Source organism: Saccopteryx bilineata, chromosome X (genome assembly GCF_036850765.1).
Source record: "Saccopteryx bilineata isolate mSacBil1 chromosome X, mSacBil1_pri_phased_curated, whole genome shotgun sequence".
Lineage (NCBI taxonomy): Eukaryota > Metazoa > Chordata > Mammalia > Chiroptera > Emballonuridae > Saccopteryx > Saccopteryx bilineata.
In genome coordinates, this window is record NC_089502.1 from 76,394,107 (window position 1) to 76,414,284 (window position 20,178).

At 37.1% G+C, this 20,178-nt stretch overlaps 1 protein-coding gene across 1 annotated transcript in view; it reads right to left on the bottom strand.

The window, feature by feature from the left end:
• The window catches only part of TEX11 (testis expressed 11), a 177,839-nt gene extending 158,040 nt beyond the window's left edge, over window positions 1-19,799 (bottom strand). Inside the window, exons 1-4 of the mRNA XM_066250480.1 lie at window positions 19,763-19,799; window positions 13,639-13,769; window positions 6,410-6,494; window positions 1,154-1,233 (exon numbers count right to left, since the gene is read on the bottom strand). Coding sequence (XP_066106577.1) covers window positions 1,154-1,233; window positions 6,410-6,494; window positions 13,639-13,769; window positions 19,763-19,799 — 333 coding nt within the window. The remainder of the gene's footprint in view (window positions 1-1,153; window positions 1,234-6,409; window positions 6,495-13,638; window positions 13,770-19,762) is intronic.
• Between the last annotated feature and the right edge of the window lie 379 nt (window positions 19,800-20,178).

The window sequence follows — 20,178 nt, forward strand, 5'->3', positions numbered from 1 at the left end:
AAATTCAAAGTGAAAGGCTGGAAAACAATACTCCAAGCAAATAACATCCAAAAAAAAGCAGGTGTAGCAATACTCATATCGGATAATGCTGACTACAAGACAGGAAAAGTACTCAGAGACAAAAATGGCCATTTCATAATGGCTAAGGGGACACTGAATCAAGAAGACATAACAATTCTTAATATATATGCACCAAACCAAGGAGCACCAAAATATATAAGACAGCTACTTATTGATCTTAAAACAAAAACTGACAAAAATACAATCATACTTGGAGACCTCAATACACCGCTGACGGCTCTAGATCGGTCATCCAAACAGAGAATCAACAAAGACATAGTGGCCTTAAACAAAACACTAGAGCACCTGGATATGATAGACATCTACAGGACATTTCATCCCAAAGTGACTGAGTATACATTTTTCTCCAGTGTACATGGATCATTCTCAAGAATTGACCATATGTTGGGCCACAAAAACATTAGCAAATTCAGAAAAACTGAAGTTGTACCAAGCATATTTTCTGATCATAAAGCCTTGAAACTAGAATTCAACTGCAAAAAAGAGGAAAAAAATCCCACAAGAATGTGGAAACTAAACAACATACTTTTAAAAAATGAATGGGTCAAAGAAGAAATAAGTGCAGAGATCAAAAGATATATACAGACTAATGAAAATGACAATACGACATATCAGAATCTATGGGATGCAGCAAAAGCAGTGATAAGAGGGAAGTTCATATCGCTTCAGGCATAGATGAACAAACAAGAGAGAGCCCAAGTGAACCACTTAACTTCCCACCTTAAGGAACTAGAAAAAGAAGAACAAAGACAACCCAAAACCAGCCGAAGAAAGGAGATAATAAAAATCAGAGCAGAAATAAATGAATTAGAGAACAGAAAAACTATAGAAAAAATTAATAGAACAAGGAGCTGGTTCTTTGAAAAGATCAACAAAATTGACAAACCCTTGGCAAGACTTACCAAGGAAAAAAGAGAAAGAACTCATATAAACAAAATCCAAAATGAAAGAGGAGAAATCACCACGGACACCGTAGATATACAAAGAATTATTGTAGAATACTATGAAAAACTTTATGCCACTAAATTCAACAACCTCTCATTGCATCTGCACTAATATAATTAGGACTTACCAAAATCCGTCTCTGAAGAGCTTCTTCTGAAGCAGCTGGGTCTTCATACATAAACAACAACTTGCAAGCAATATGCCGTACTGCAAAACAGTAATTAGATACCCATAAATACAAAACATTCCTTCTCCTTTCATACAAACCTATGAAAAGAAATGTGACATGAAACAAGTAATTTTAAAAATAAGAGTGGGGTTTTTTTGAGAGAAGAAAGAGCGAGAAACATCATAGTTGCTTCACTTTAGTTATCTACTAATTGCTTCTGATATGTGCCATGACTGGGGGTGGGAGGGCTAAAGCCAGTGACCTCAGTGTTTCGAACCTGGGACCACCGCCAGGAAAAAAAATAAGTTTTAAAGGCTTTTTAAAAAAATTAATTTTCAAAAGTAAATGATCTGCCAGATCTGTGGTGGCACAATGGGTAAAGCATCAACCTGGAAACACTGAGGTCACCAGTTCGAAATCCTGAGCTTGCCCAGTCAAGGCACATACAGGAAAGTCAAGGCACATACATGAAGCAACTACTATGAGTAGATGCTTACTGTTTCTCTCCCCTCTTCCCCATTCTCCCTCTGTCTCTAAGAGAACAAAATAGTAGTAAACAAATAAAAGAACCTCATGGCGCCTGACCAGGCGGTGGCACAGTGGATAGAGCATCAACCTGGAAACACTGAGGTCGCCAGTTTGAAACCCTGGGCTTGCCTGGTCAAGGCACATATGGGAATTGATGCTTCCTGCTCCTCCCCTCTGCTCTCTCACTCTCTCTCCTCTCTAAAATGAATAAATAAAAAATATTTTTTTAAAAAGTGGTATTCTAAAAAAAAAGTAAATGATCTAACATACACCAAATGAATCGCTTGCTTAATGCTGTAGTCAGAACTGACACTGAGCCTGACCAGGCAGTTGTGCAGTGGATAAGAGCATTGGACTGGGATGCAGAGGACCCAGGTTTGAAACCTCAAGGTCGCTGGCTTAAGCACGGGCTTATTCGGCTTAAGCACAGGCTCACCACCTTGAGCGCAGGGTCGCTGGCTTGAGCATGGGATCATAGACATGACCCCATGGTCATTAACTTGAAGCTCAAGGTTGCGGGCTTGAGCAAGGGGTCACTGGCTGGGCTGTACCCCCACCTCATGAAGGTACATGAGAAAGCAATCAATGAACAACTAAGATGCCGCAACAAAGAATTGATGCTTCTCATCTCTCTCCCTTCCTGTCTGTCTCTCCCTATCTGTTCCTCTCTGACTCTCTTGTTGTCTCTGCAGAACTGATACTGAATTTACAAATTTTAATTTCTGCAATTCTTAGGTCCCAAAGACTCACTGAAGATACCTGGTTCCACATGAAGCTCTTTTATGTACTGGCAGCAAAATAATTCTGAGGAACTGGAAAGCAGTTAAACAATCTGACAATATTTCTGAACAGAATAGTTGTGGATTTTTCTCCTAAAATTGAAACTTTCTAAATACATTCTTTGCTGTAGATGATATAAAAGTTCTTAAATATAATTTTGAAAATACAGGTATCTTCATGATACATTTCATCCCCCCTGAAAACACTTTGAATAACTATAACCTCCTTATTTGTGGTTTATTTCATCATAAAACATACCCAAGTTTTAAAGCATGACTTCACATATAACCGAACTAGTTGCCTTGATGACAGATCTCAGTTGCTATTCTATCTACACTAAAATCATTTTTTTTGACAGAGACAGAGAGAAAGACAGAGAGAGGGACAGATAGGGACAGACAGAAAGGTAGAGAGAGAGATGAGAAGCATCAGTTCTCTGTTGCAGCACCTTAGTTGTTCATTGTGATTTCTCATATGTGCCTTGACCCGGGGGCTACAGCAGAGTGAGTGTCCCCTTGCTCAAGCCAGCGACCTTGAGCTCAAGCTGGTGAGCTATGCTCAAACCAGATGAGCCCGCACTCAAGCTGGTGACCTTGGGGTTTTGAACCTGGGTCTTCCACAATCCAGACCAACACTCTATCCACTGTGCCACCGCCTGGTCATACTAAAACCATTTTTAATTAATACTTAATTAAAGAGATTTGCCCAACTGAAATTAGAGTAACTGAAGTAGCTACATATTGATTATTTATCATGCGACTGTAAAATTTATTCATCTCTTAACAAAGTTAATTTCTGAAAAAACTTTCTGTAAAATAACTAATAATCATATTTACATTGTCTTGTATTTCCAGTTTTTGAAATGTTTCCTTTACTTTTTCCAAAGTTTACTAATTCCTTTGTATTAATTTTTCCACTGATTTGAGAGAGAGAAGCAATTACTCGTTCCACTTAAGTTGTTCCATTTAGCTGTGCATTAATTGGTTGCTTCTCCTACGTGCCCTGATGGGGAATCAAACCCCTGTTGGTGTGTCAAGACAATGCTCTATTCACTGAGCACGCAGCCAAGGGACAATTCTTCAGTATCCTTAAGGACCCTGATCTCTCAATTATCATCCCTCTCCGAAGACACCGTCAGTACTCCCTCTCAATTTACTGCTTTCTATCTTCAAACACATCTATCTCCCTTCCTTGAAAAGAAAAACAAAACAACCCTACTATGCTTCAAGCTTCAAACAACCCTACTATGCTCCTCTTCCTTTCACTGTCAAACTTCTTGAATTAAATTGTATAGTTACCACCTCTATTTTCTTGCTACTCACTCATCCCCTTAACATCTTGCAATGTTTTTGCATCCTTACCACTTTGCTAAAACTGCTCTACCATAAATCACCTTCCCTGACTTCACAGCCACGTTTCAGTGATCATAACCTTTCTGAAAAATATTACTTCCTTGACCCCACAGCTTTGAGCAACGTCCTTCTGTTGGAAATGTCTTAGTCTAAGAACTTTGTTTCCATCCCCACATTCTTGATTACAGCTGTTTACGGTTATCACCAACAAGCCTTCAGGCCAAAGGCAGAAGACTGCTTCATTATTTTTTTTAAATAAATTTTTATTAATGTTAATGGGATGACATTAATAATTCAGGGTACATATATTCAAAGAAAACATTCTAGGTTATCTTGTCATTAAATTATGTTGCATACCCCTCGCCCAGAGTCAGATTGTCCTCTGTCACCCTCTATCTAGTTTTCTCTGTGCCCCTCCCCCTCCCCCTAAATCTCTCCCTCCCTCCCTCCTGCATCCTCCCTTCCCCCACCCCTGGTAACCACCACACTCTTGTCCATGTCTCTTAGTCTCGTTTTTATGTTCCACCAATGTATGGAATCATGTAGTTCTTGTTTTTTTCTGATTTACTTATTTCACTCTGTATAATGTTATCAAGATCCCACCATTTTGCTATAAATGATCTAATGTCATCATTTCTTATGGCTGAGTAGTATTCCATAGTGTATATGTGCCACATCTTCTTTATCCAATCTTCTATTGAAGGGCTTTTTGGTTGTTTCCATGTCTTGGCCACTGTGAACAGTGCTGCTATGAACATGGGGCTACATGTGTCTTTACGTATCAATGATTTTGAGGTTTTGGGGTATATACCCAGTAGAGGGATTGCTGAGTCATAAGGTAGTTCTATTTGCAGTTTTTTGAGGAACCACCATACTTTCCTCCATAGTGGTTGTACTACTTTACATTCCCACCAACAGTGTATGAGGGTTCCTTTTTCTCCACAGCCTCTCCAACATTTGTTATTATCCGTCTTGTTGATAATAGACTGCTTCATTATAAAGATGTTTTCTCTGTTGCTGTTGCTCTATCCTTGTCTTCTCACCAGCATGTTCTTGGTCTCTGTTATAAACATCTTGGATACGTGTCTATTGAATGATTCCTTATATATGCCTTACTTTTGCTCCATCAGTGCCCACAGCTTGATATTCTAACTGACTTTAGACAACACAGTGTTGTATACTCTGGCATTTGTGAATTTTTTATTTCTCTTGACGCAGCTACCAGTTTATGCTTCTAATCTCTCTCTCTCCCTCCCTCCCTTTCTCTCTCCCTTCTTCTTCTTTGCTGTTTCCCTCACTCTCAAAAAATGCCTGACCACTGGTAGTACAGCTGATAGTGTCCACCTGGGTCACTAAGGTCCCAGGTTCAAAACCCCGAGGTTGCTGGCTTGAGTGTGGGATCCTCTGGCTTGAGCACAGGTTGCTGGCTTCATCATGAGATCAGCATGATCCCATCATCACTGGTTTGAGCTAAAAAAAAATCACTGGCTTGAAGTACAGAGTAGCTGGCTTTAGCAAGAGGTCAATGGCTCAGCTGGAGCCTCCCAGTCAAGGCACATATAAGAAGCAATTAACAAACAACTGAAAGTGCCCCAACTATGAGTTGATGTTTCTCATCTCTCTCTCTAAAAAAAGAAAAAAAGAGAGAATTGTTCTCTAAAAACATCCTAGTAGAGGACTAATGAGTAAGTATATTATTGACTTTATTAACCACTAATTACCCTATACTTACACTCACATTGTATAGTTTGGTTTATATTCATAAAGAAATACTTAGAAATAAGTTCTATTTGTTGCATACAGATAAAATCCACTTGTGTTTACAAAGACAACCAGTCCAGACATTCACCTTTTGAGTTGCTGTCTCTACGTATTGTGTATAATTTCCAAAATTGCATTAACTGTCACTATCCTTGTTGAAAATCAGTAACTGTGGAACACACTAGACCTTTCCCATTTAGTTCAAGCACTAAAACTTTGCTAGCAAACCATATTTAATGTATCCAAGCAGATGAGTTTGGTTTTTGTTCTTGTTTGTTCTCACAGGAAAAAAAAAAAAAAAACTTCTTTAATTTTTCTCAGTAACTCAGTCCAATGTTCATCAACCAACCTCATGAGGAAACTAATTGTTACAGAGTTTTAAACCTAAATCAGGCATATAGCAATATTTTTCTCTCTATTTTTAATGGAGAGAATAACTAGTATTTGATGATCCTTCAGAATCCAGTTCATCTCTTCTCCAGGGAAGATAATCCATGTCTTTTAACATTCCCTCAAGTTCTCATTTTCCCACCCTTTAATCATCTTTGTTGTTCACTACCAGACTATTTCTTTCAGTGATGTCTTAAAACTTTTATTACTATGAACCTAATTTCTGAAGTCATAAAACTGAGGAAGATTCTTTGCTTGAGAAACCACTGTTTATCAATTGTTTTTGCTTACTCTTAAGAAATTTCCATCTAAGAACTGGTCAAAATATTATTTAAACTGCAGGAACACAACACCATGTACAATTAGAATACTCCTCACAATGAGTCACAAAATATATACGTACTTTTAGTTTTCCGTTCTTTGCTTATAACCAAGTCAACTCTCCGGGAAGCTGCCCAGTTCCACAGTTTTACTGCCGTTTCTTCAATCTAGACAATAAAAACATTTTCTCAGCCAGTTAAAATACCATCCATCCCCAATATTTTCTTCCATAAATGTTTCATGGTTATGTGACTATTTTGAGTCATTTACAGGCCTTCCAAAATCTACCTTTCCTCCTCCAAACTTACTCACTCCTACGGTAATTATAACACTGTCCCATGAACACAACTTTTTCATTCTTAATTATGTACCTTTATTCACACTGTTAACTTCACCTGACATACCTCCTCCCATTCTCTACGTAACTCAATTCAGTTCAGTCTCACCAGGAACACCCATGAAGGTTTCAGCAACCACTACAGCTTACATAGATCTTTCTCTTCCCTAAATTCTTATATTCATTGAGTTTCACATAACTTGAGCAATTAATTATGCTATTTTATATCATTTATTCTTTATTTTAGTTGTTATTCTTATTTCCAACTTAGGTTCCTTCATTTTGAAGATTATGTCTCATACGACTCATGCAACACTTACAATACCTGCCAAAATAATATATACCCAAATAATGAAACTTGTTGCTTTATTATTTTTTGTTCTAGAGACTAGACAGCAAAGTTTCTAGTAGCTTCTTTTGGGGTTTATCTTCTATCAGATGCAAAAATAAACCAAGTCAGGATTAAATGAAGACACACAAAAAAAGTGAATTTGGGAAACGCTGGTTTCTGACAAAGGACCTCTGCAGAAAATACTTGGTCCTCAGTGGTACTATTGCCTGAGACCAATACAACATAGGTCTGACCTAAATCTCTGAGGGTGATATGGTGACTATGATAGAAACTATATACCATTATCTTATAATAAACATATTAGTAAGTATGGAATACTAACTGGGTAAACCAAAAAATCCTATTTTATGTACAACTAGCTGTACCCACCACACGTTGCTGTGGCTCAGTTCTGGTTAAATGGAAAAGAAAGAAAAGAGAAAGTGCACATTTCTAATATGTTTAATTTCACAATGCTTGTGGGTATACAATATTTTTTGTTGTTCCATTGGGCAGATATAGAGATTGTCTGGTTTGCCGACTCTAGAACATGCAACATATAATTGTCCATGCGAGAAGTGATCTGTGTCTAGATCTAAACTGCACAATTCTAAAGACTGGCCTGGAGCTTTGTTGACGGTTGATTGCAAATGCCAATCGAATTGGGAACTGCAATCTCTTAAATTGAAATGGCACATCCATTGGAATCATAGGAATGCAAGGAATGAAGACATCTTCACCTTTGAAAGGTTGTGTCAAGACTGTTGCTTCTACGACGTTGCTCATTAATATTTTTACTACAAGCCGCATGCCGTTGCAAAGCTTTGGCTGGTTGATATTTCGCAACATAATTGGCATGCCGATTTTCAATTGCAGGACATGCGGGGGCATCCCTGACAGATCAAGTGAATTCAAAAATTCTGTTAGATAATTAACCGCTTCATCTGCTTCCACAACAGTGTCGACAGACTTGTGACTGCCTCATTGTGAATGTTAGATTGAATAATATTGTTAATTTCGTAGATGTCTTTGTTCTTGGCCGCAACAGCTCATTCACTCAGCCAATCGTGATTCTTATAATTGGTTTGAACATTGGGAAATACTTTTTCAACCAATTCTTTTGATGTCACTAAATTACAGAAGTTATGAGGCAATGAAATTTGTCCTGAGGTCAGATCAACCGGCACCTTTCCATTCCCAATTTCCAGCAATTGATGTGAGAATATCTCAGCTGATTGATCATTTTGCAGCTGGACACGCACATTTGTAATTAATTTTAACGTCTTTACATGTCGCCACAAAGTAGAGTATTTCAGGCAAGCATTTATTTCATCCACTGGTGTTGATTGAGGAATTACAGGTAATGTTTGCCTGAAAACAATATTAATGCATTCCCAAATGGTCTGATGTTTCCATGCAAATCTTGCAATGATCGATCAAGAGCCTCAAGCAATTTTTTATGTGCCATTGTGCATTCATCCCAAACAATAAGTTTGCATTTCTGCAATACTTTTCCCATGCCAAATGCTTTGGAAATGTTGCACATGGGAGTTCCAATGAATGGCATGTTCAATGGCAATTTCAAAGCGGAATGAGCGGTTCTTCCACCTAGTAGCAATATTGCAGCTATTCCGGACGACACAAGAGCTAAGGCTATGTCATTTTGGGATCGAATTGCTGACAGAATCAATCTAATTAGGAATGTTTTACCAGTTCCTCCTGGCGCATCTAAGAAGATTATTTCTCCAACCCTGGTATTGACAGTCTGCATTATTTGATCATAAATGCCTTTTTGCTCAGGCGTTAGCTTAGGAATATTTGATTGCACATATGACAAAAGATCACCCGTGTTGTAATTTTGTTCACTACACAATTCTACATCCAACAAAGCAGCAGCAGATCAATTCAGTGATGGCATTCCCAATTGATTGAGAACTTTGTTCATGATTTCTAAGCACAAATCTTCAATCATTATCAATACTTCATTGTAGATTTTTGCTGTGAAATCCATGTTCATATTTGAATTTTCGACAGAAAATATCTTCAGCCATGTGCAATTTATATTTCTCCCATAACATTGAAATGGAATCGTAAAATACTTAGTATAGCGTGTGTTGTTTTTACGTCCAACAGATGGTGCTGTTTTTCAAAAAAGCATTCTACCTTGCTGTTTTTCAAAGTTTCTACCTTGGTCACAGGTGTGACATCTATATAATAGTAGGTATATAAAAACATAAAAATGCACGTATTCGAATGCAATGTTGTGTCAAAATTTCAAAGCAATTGGTGAAGAACTTTCAGAGATTTAAGATTTTGAACAAACGAACATTTACATTTTTATGTATATAGATGAAGGTACACAATTGTTTTAGTTTCACTTTCTCCAGTGCCACTTTACTTACTTATAGTTGCACATTTTTCTGATGAGTTTCCCTTTGAACAGATTATTTATTTAGCCTTACTGTCATTTCACTAACTATTCTGGGGCTAATTCTCATGCTCATCTCCATTTCTCTCACATAGTAAACCCATGCCACAGCTGACCTAGCTTCCCTTTGAACAGATTATTTATTTAGCCTTACTGTCATTTCACTAACTATTCTGGGGCTAATTCTCATGCTCACCTCCATTTCTCTCACATAGTACACCTATGCCACAGCTGACCTAACAATGAGTTTCACATGAAGTATTACTTGATTTGTTTCATCAAAAACACATGGACTTAATATTTGACTCCAAATTTCCCAGAGGAACAAATTGCATTTAGGGGGAAAAGTAAACATCTAAAGTAAAGAAGCTGCCATTTTTGGTATTTTGGGAAGAAATTGGGACACATGTAAAAAAAAGACAAAAAATGTTTATCTTTTGACACAGTAATTGCTTTTCTGAGACTTTGTCCTACAAATGTAATCCAAATGTAATCCACATATTATTTACAATAGTGAAAAATTAGGAACAATATAAATATCCAATATTAAATAAACACATAGATGGATTATGATAAATATACTACATGGACTATTATTCAGTCATATAAAATAATAATCATGCAGCCTGTAAGAAATAGATAAATTCCTAAAACATACACTCTTCCAAGGCTGATCAGGAAGAAAGAAAATCTGAACAGACCAATAACTTAACTGTTAATGAAATAGAATCAATCATCAAAAACCTCCTAATAACAACAACCAAAAATAAACCTGGACCAGACAAAAACACTACAAAAAAATTATAGGCCAATATATCTGATAAACATAGATGTAAAAATCCTCAACAAAATATTAGTAAACTGAATCCAGCAATACACTAGAAAGATCATACACCGTGATCAAGTATATTTTAACAAATATACTTGGTTTAACATCCACAAATCAATTAATAGGATACATCACATATAAAATGCGATAAAAGTCATATAAGCATAGCGATAGATGCAGAAGAAGCATTTGACAAAATCCAGCATCCATTTATGATAAAAAAAAACTCTCAGTAAAGTGGGCACAGAGGGAACAAACATACTTCAACATAATAAAAGCCATACATGACAAACCTACAGCTAAGCACATATACAATGGTAAAAAAACAGAAGCATTTTCGTTAATAGAAGGTCTACCGGAAAGTTCTGTCCGTTTCTATCACAAGTTTTGACACGTAAGTGCATGTTTATTTGGCGCATGTGTGCCTCTCTATTTTTATCACTTAATGTATACATACTGACGTAGCAAATCAACTAAAACAAAGTTGATTCACGTTAGTCTTATGTGTGAAGCCATAGTGTACCCATGGCTACTGATAAAGTTCATTTACACCACTGTAATTTTTACGAATTTCAACAGGAAGAAATGCTACAGAAGCATGTCTGTCGCATCCACCATATTCCCAGGACTTAGCACCCTCCGACTATCATTTGTTTTTGTCCTTACAAAATTTTTTGAAGGGCAAAAAAATTCAAAAATGAAGAAGATATCAAACAAGCACTGGTTCAATTTTTCGCATCAAAAGATAAAACATTTTTCAAAAATAGGATATACCAATTGCCCTCACGCTGGCAAGAAATCATTAATAATAATGGCAATTATATTATTTAATAAAGTTTATTGACGGTAAGAAAAATTTGTATTTTTTTAAATTCCAAAAACAGACAGAACTTTCTGGTAGACCTTATATTAGGAATAAGACAAGTTATGTCCACTTCCAACATACTATGTTTTTATTCAACATAGTATTAGAAGTCCTTGCCACAGAAATCAGAAAAGAAGAAATAAAAGTCATCCAAATTGGAAAGGAAGAAGTAAAAACTTCCATTATTTGTAGATGATATGATACTATATAGAGAGAACCCTAAAGATTCCACCAAAAAATTACTGGAACTAATAAATTCAGTAAGGTAACAGAATACAAAATATTCAGAAATCAGTTGCATTTTTAAACACCAATAACAAACTATCAAAAACAGAAATTACAAAAATAAGCCCACTTATAATTGCATCAAAAAGAATAAAATATCCAGGAAGAAATTTAACCAAGGAGAGAAAGGTCTATATTCAGAAAACTAGAAGACTTTCAAGAAAGAAACCAAAGAACATACAAATAAATGGAAGGATATACCGTGCTCATAGATAAGAATTGACATCATTAGAATGTCCACACTATCCAAAGCAGAGTGAAATATGTCAGACACAAAAAGACAAATACTGTATAATTCCACTTCTATGAGGTACCAAGAGTAGTCAAATTTATAGAGAAAGTAGAACGGTGTTTACCAGGGGCTGAGGGAGGGAGAATAAAGAGTTGTAGTGTAATGGATATAGAATTTCAATTTTGCAAGATAAACAATTTAACAGATTGGTTGCACAACAATATGAATGTATTTAACACTTAATCTTTACATTTAAAAAGTTAAAATGGTAAATTTCATGTTTCATATTTAAAAAGTTAAAATGGTGTGTGTGTGTATATATATATATGTTTTGCCACAATTAAAAACAAAACATTAAGATGACAATAATAAAAATGACAGATAATAACAAGTATTGGTGAGGATGTGGAAGAATTGGATCCTTCATACAATGTAGTTGGAAATGTAAAATGGTGCAGTCACTTTGGAAAACAAGTTGGCAGTTACTGAAAAGTTTAAACAATCACCATATGACTCAGAAATTCCACTCCTAGACATATAACTAAGAGAAATAAAAACATAATAACCTGTACATGAACTTCATAGCAGTGTTATTCATAATAGCCAAAAGATTAAACAACTCAAGTGTTCCTTAACAGATTAATGGATGCACAAAAGGGTGTGTGTGTGTGTGTGTGTGTGTGTGTGTATCTCCAAAGAATAAAATATTATTTGGCCATGAAAAATAATGAAATACAGAATGTAAACAGTAATTGAAAAATTAAAATTAAAAAAGTAATCAAATATAGATGCATGCTATAACTTTGAAGAATCTTGAAAATATTATAGTAAGTGAAAGAATTAGTCATAAAAGACCACATATTACTACTTCATTTATAGGAAATGTCGAGAATAGACAAACCCATAGAGACACAAAGTAGATTAGAGGTTGTCTAGTGCTGGGAAGGGGAGGAAATTGAAAGTGTCTCTGAATGGATGTAAGATTCTGTTGGGGATGATGAAATGGTGGGTACACAACTGTGTGAAATACCAAAAGTTGTACACTTGAAATGGGTCGATTATATGGTTTATGATTACATTTAAATAAAGCTATTATATGTAAAAAAGACAGAGATTTACAATAAATTCTACTCTCACCTTTCCATATGTGCAGTCACCAAAATGGAAGGATTAGCCCAAAGTAAACATTCCCAGAATGTTTCAAAATCTCAAGGCATTTCCAAATTAAATAATAAGACCCTCATTTAAACACCAGGAAAAACAGGACCCAACACACACCCCTGGAGGGTTATATTCAACTGAGTTCCCCACTACCAAGGAGTTCTACTTACTTGGGTGCAGAGGTAAGGAAAGAGAACTATTATTTAGCAACTAAATGCTATGTGGCCAGGACCTTAAATATGTTATTTTATTAATTATTCACAACACTGGGAGGTGGGTTTTATTATTCTGTTAACAGATGAGAAAACTGAAGCCTAGAGAGGTTAAACAGTAAATATTAAACTTGAGCACATACTTTTCCATTGTTTTTTTAAGAAGTTTAATTTTCTTTATTTATTTATTTTGTGACAGAGAGAGGGACAGACAGGAAAGGAGATGAGAAGCATCAATTCTTTGTTGCGGCACCTTAGTTGTTCGTTGATTGCTGTCCCACATGTGCCTTGACCAGGGGGCTACAGCAGATTGAGTGACCCCTTGCTCAAGCCAGCAACCTGGGCTCAAGCTAGTGAGCCTTGCTCAAACCAGATAAGCCTACACTCAAGATGGCGACCTCGGGGTCTTGAACCTGGGTCCTACGCATACCAGTCTGATGCTCTATCCACTGCGCCACCGCCCGGTCAGGATCCATTGGTTTTTAAAACTATTTTCCCTAAATGCAACAGTAGGCTTGAAAATCTGAAAATAGATTTCTATGTATTTAGCCATGGTTAATCATTTTTACTTATACATTAATTTAAATGATCAGTCATCAAAATTATCCAACAAAATTGTTTTTATACCAACCTTAGCATTTTCCATACCAGCCATAGATTCTCTGTTGATATTTGCCATGTCCGTGAAGAGTCTGTCAATTGCTGCCGGTATGTTAGGTATGTTAGGTGAACCATCTAATCCAATCAGTTTTACAATAATTTCTGAGGTAACAATAAATGATAAAAAGTGCTGTTAATTATCACCATTGGATAAAAGTAGCAACTCATTTTGAAATCTATCCCTAGATATTTAGTCAAGTGAATATACCATGAAGAAACTTTGAATGATCCTTAGAGTAAAACCAAACTAGAGAAAAAGTTTATTTTAGATAGAGTACAATTTTCAAATAAAATTTATTTTCCTTGGCAGTCATTTGTTTATAACAATCACTGCTCTCATTCTCAGAAAGTAAATGCGCTGACTTCAAAACTAGTAATGTTGTTATACGTCATCTTAAAACTACAAAATAGAAATTAATAATGTCTTCAAAACTGGAAAATGTAGAAATTCTGAAGGGAGACTTGGATACATGTCCTGTAAAACTGAAATACTTATTTTCAAGCATTAGACAGACGTAGCTAACATATCCTGTCTATGAAGTCTAAGTCTGGACCTTACTTAGTGAGAAAAGAAATGCCATGCCCAGTTACATGAGACAGTTACAGCATCTGCACAAATGAAGCCACAATTTTCTAAACAGTTTAAGCTCCTGATTTCATACAGCTGAACCTAGGACACGAAATTCCTTAAAGCCAAGCATAATACAGGATCATAATCGATGCCTTTCATGTTACCAAAATTGAAGTTTTTCCAAACTCAAGTAAGAGAGGTCTTCATAACCTAGATGACTGTAGTTTTTTAATTCTTTTTACAGAGACAGAGAGATAGAGAGATAGGGACAGACAGGAATGGAGAAAGATGAGAAGCATCAATCAGTTTTTTGTTGCAACCCCTTAGTTGTTCCTTGATTGCTTTCTCCCTTCTTTTTTACAGAGACAGAGAGAGTCAGAGAAAGGGATAGACAGGGACAGACAGACAGAAACAGAGAGATGAGAAGCATCAATTACTAGTTTTTCATTGTGCATTGCAACACCTTAATTGTTCATTGATTGCTTTCTCATATGTGCCTTGACCGCGGGCCTTCAGCAGAGCGAGTAACCCCTTGCTCGAGCCAGCAACTTTGGGTCCAAGCTGGTGAGCTTTTGCTCAAACCAGATGAGCCCGTGCTCAAGCTGGCGACCTCAGGATCTGGAACCTGGGCCCTCAGCATCCCAATCTGACGCTCTATCCACTGCGCCACTGCCTGGTCAGGCTAAATAGTTTTGAGCATCAACTAGAAAATGTTTTAATATACATAAAGTACTATAAGAGCACCTTCTGAAAAATATTTTAAGCTGCTATTTAACTTGCTACAATTAACAATAAATCTGCTTAAGTGAAAAGTTTTCAGTTAAACATAAAAAAGTCACATAAAGACTTCATAAGCAAATAATGTTCAAATATATTCAAAAATTCTTTACACTTCATGGAATCTTTAGTACCCACTGCATGAGCAGTGACATTAGGGAAAATATACCATAAATACTTTGTACATTTTAGGTGATAGGATATATACAATATGGAATACTCCTCAGCTGCAATAAAAGATGAAATACTGCCATTTGGGACAACATGAATAGATTCTGAGAGTGTCATGCTAAGCAAAATAAGTCAAATGGAAAAGGACAAGGACCATATGATTTCACTAATACATGGGATATAAACAGAAAGTACCAAGTGAATAAATGAAAAAACTTATAGATACAGACAAAAGTATGGTGGTTACCAGAGAAGTAGAATAGGGGGAGGATAAAAACAGTCAAGGGGGCCAAGTATATGGTGACAGAGGAGACTATACTTTGGGTGGTGGGTGCACAGTGCAATATACACATGAAATACTACAAAACTATATACTTGAAACTATATACTTGAAATTTAAATAATGTACTAATCAATGTCACTCCAATAAATTTAATTAAAAATGAAATGTGGCCTGACCAGGTGGTGGCACACTGGGTAGAGTGTCGACCTGGGATGCTGAGGACCCAGGTTCGAAACCCCGAGGTCGTTGGCTTGAGCATGGGATCATAGACTTAACCCCATGGTCACTGGCTTGAGCCACAGGTCACTGGCTTGGCTGGAGCCCCTCCCCCAAGGCACATGTGAGAAAGCAATCAGTGAACAACTAAAGAGCCACAACTACAAATTAACGATTTTCATCTCTCCCTTCCTGTCTCTCTCTCCCTTGCTTACTCACTAAAAATAATAAATAAATAAATAAAATGAAATGTAATATAGTAAATATAATAATAGAATATTATTCAGCCATAAAAAGGAATGAAATTTTGCCATTTGTGATGACATAGTGGACCCTGAGGGAATTATGCTAAGTGAAATGAGTCAGAAAAAGACAAATATCATATAATCTCACTTACATGTACAATCTTTTTTTTTTTTTTTTTTTTTTTTTACAGGGACAGAGAGAGCGTCAGAGAGAGGGATAGACAGGGACAGACACACAGGAAAGGAGAGAGATGAGAGGCATCATTAGTTTTTCGTTGTGCATTGCGACACCTTAGTTGTCCATTGACTGCTTTCTCATATGTGCCTTGACCGCAGGTCTTCAGCAGACCGAGTAGCCCCTTGCTCGAGCCAGCAACCTTGGGTCCAAGCTGATGAGCTTTTGCTCAAACCAGATGAGCCCGCGCTCAAGCTGGCGACCTCAGGGTCTCGAACCTGGGTCCTTGGCATCCCAATCTGATGCTCTATCCATTGTGCCACCACCTGGTCAGGCAAAACTTAAGTCATTTTTAAAAATATATATATAAATGAATATTCATAGCAACTTTATTCATGATACCCAAAGATGTCCATCAACTGATAAATGGATAAATTGTGATATGTTCATTCAGTGGAATGCTACTAAGCAATAAAAAGGAATTAGCTACTCTTATGTAAAAATATAGATGAACCTCAAAATAACTATGCTTAGCAAAAGACACCATAGAAAAAAGAGTACATACTGTATTGTTTCATTTATAAACTCATCTACAGGGATAGAAATCAGAACAGTAAGTAAATGCCTGGGGGAGAGTTTAAAGGGTAGGTTGACCACAAAGGGGCATGACGGAATCTTCTGAGATGAGAATGTTCTATTTCTTGATCAGAATCGTGGTCACACGAGTTACATTTGCCCCCCACCCTAAAAAATGTATCAACCTGTACACTTAATAAGTGTCTATTTCATTATATGTGTAAATTATACTTAAATACAGTTGATTTATAAGAAAAGAAAAAGGACAGAGAAGAAAAGAAAAAAGTACAATAAATCTGAAATCCTTAGAGCAGGGGTCCCCAAACTACGGCCCGTGGGCCACATGCGGCCCCCTGAGGCTGTTTATCCGGCCCCCACCGCACTTCTGGAAGGGGCACCTGTTTCATTGGTGGTCAGTGAGAGGAGCATAGTTCCCATTGAAATACTGGTCAGTTTGTTGATTTAAATTTACTTGTCCTTTATTTTAAATATTGTATTTGTTCCCGTTTTGTTTTTTTACTTAAAAATAAGATATGTACAGTGTGCATAGGGATTTGTTCATAGTTTTTTTTTATACTCCGGCCCTCTAACGGTCTGAGGGACAGAGAACTGGCCCCCTATGTAAAAAGTTTGGGGACCCCTGCCTTAGAGGCTGTAGGTCAGGAGCCAGATAGCATAGTGTGGTATCAAACTTTGTTCAATAAGAAGGCAGCCTCCAAGGTGAACAATGTGTCTCCTGTGGCCGCCTTCACCCATTTTCCTCACCTCTCCACCAAAAATCCTGTAACTATGTGAGGTAATGGATGTGCTAATTAATTAACCTTTTTGTGGTAATCATTTTACAATATATACATATACAAAATCACTGCACTGTATACCTTAAACTTACACAATGTTAATGTCAATTTTATCTCAATAAAGCTAAAAGGGAAGTAAACAGGAAAGTTGGTAAGAGAAGTACATATACAGAGAGCCCCAAGAGACTTCCAAAGAGATGAACCAGAAGTTTTAAATCTGGGGATAAAGCCAAGTGTAGAATAAGACAGGTGCCATACTTTGGAAACTAGAGCAAGTCAGGCAGGCAGAAAAACATACTCAAACATGCTATTTAATGGTTTGATGCCAATGTGAAGTGAGGTTTCAAATGGCATAACAGTCTATCCTTGGCCCTGTTCTATTTAACAATCTTATTAATGATTTAGATGAAGAAGCTGACAGAGATAACAAATTAGATAATATAACCATGAACAAAAATTAAATCTCTAGTTGCCACAATGGGATTAATGTAAGAAAAAAATTATAGTCCTGCATTAAGTCTTCAAAAGTAACAGCTCCAATATATGACAGGCATAATGTAGCTTAACAGTAGGATTTTTGTTTTGTTTTGTATTTTTCTGAAGTTGGAAGCAGGGAGGCAGTCAGACAGACTCCGGCATGCGCCCGACCGGGATCCACCCGGCATGCCCACCAGGGGGCGACGCTCTGCCGCAATCAGAGCCACTCCAGCGCCTGAGGCAGAGGCCACAGAGTCATCCTCAGCACCCGGCAAACGCTGCTCCAATGGAGCCTTGGCTGCGGGAGGAGGATAGACAGAGAGGAAGGAGAGGGGGAGGGGTGGAGAAGCAAAATGGGCGCTTCTCCTGTGTGCCCTGGCCGGAAATCGAACCGGGGACTCCTGCACGCCAGGCCGATGCTCTACCACTGAGCCAACCGGCCAGGGCTCTCATCTCTCTCTATTCCTCTCTGTCTTTCACAAAGAGAGAGAGAGTGTGAGAGAGAGAGAGAGAGAGAGAGAGAGAAGATATGCACCCCTATGTTACTGCAGCATTATTTATAATAGCCAAGCAGCCCAAGTGCCCATCAGTAGATGAGTGGCTAAAAAAGCTGTGGTACATTTACACAATGAAATACTACGTGATTGTAAAAAGGAAGGAACTCTTACTTTTTGCAGCAGTTGGATAGGCCTGGAGAGTATTATGCTAAGTGAAATAAGTCAGTCAGAGAAAGAAAAGTATCCAATGATCTCACTCACATGTGTAATCTAATGAACACAATGAACTAACAGCAAAATAGAGACAGACTCATATAGAGAAGGCAGGCTAACAACTGTCACAGGGATGGGGGAGAGGGGCACTAGGCAAGGCAGATGGAGAAACAGAGCAAAAAAACACAAAAGGAAAAGAAAGAATAACTCACAGACACAGACAGCAGTGTGGCGATTATCAGTGGGTGGGGGGTGTAGAGGAGGGTACAGGGGAGATCAATGATGATGGATAAAGACCTGACTTAAGGTGATGAACACACCTTAAGTTTGTACAGATGATACATTGTAGAAGTGTGCACCTAAAACCTACATTATTTTTGTTAACCAATATCACCCAAAAAAAATTCAATAAAAAGGAAATAAATAAATATGACAAGCATTAATAAACATTGACCTAAACTTTTAAAAAATAGCTCTATAGACAACCTGGTTACAACATAGTTCCTTATTATATGAATGTGAATATAAACATATCACAGGTCTAATCATGTCCCAAGAAAAAACAGAAATATAAATTCTCCCATAGATGGCCCAGCTGAGGAATTTGGTGTCCTGTTCAACCAAACTGCTTTCATATATTAAGAATCCCCATAAATAAAATATTCTATATGGATTACCCATTTTCAAAAGAATAAAAATACTATACAATAAAATGCACTTAAACGTAAAACTACACAGAATATAATTTGTTTTTCACTTATGATTATTGAAACGCCCTTCAGGATCTTTCAGTAATTCTTAATATACTTTTAATTCAGTCAATTTCTATTTCAGATGAAATAAATCAATGTTATCTCACATGTCATAAAAACCCTGAGAAAACAAGCTATGAATTTTGAATTATGTTTCCCTACACTAGCTTACAAGAGAGTTCCAGTGTCTTAGACATCCACATTGTTTTTCTGGTACATCAATGAGGAAATGTGGAGCTATGGATACTCTAAATAAAGAGATAAAATTCGGAAACAAAATACATTCAGATCTTAGATTAGGCAGCAGTTTGAAATTTTTCTTTACCATCACATAAAGCTATATACCTTTAAAGTCCATGAAATGAAAATCAGCATTGTCCATTTTTAAATCTGTGGCTCGGGCCTATGAAATAAAAATATATTTTAATATTCTGTCCTTTACAACTCCTGTTTCTCAATAAATTTCTCTTCAGTCAAAATTTTCCAGTTACTTGCTATTCAAAGGAGAAAATTCTGAGGAAATTTTAAAATTCAGAAAAAGTAATTAACGAGGAGTGGGAACAGGCTGTCTCGCGACCTGAGCACAGCCTGAAGGACATTTTTTTTTTGTATTTTTCTGAAGCTGGAAACCGGAAGACAGTCAGACAGACTCCCGCATGCGACCAGGATCCAACCAGCACGCCCACCAGGGGGCGATGCTCCGCCCATCCGGGGCTTCGCTCTGTTGCAACCAGAGCCACTCTAGCGCCTGAGGCAGAGGC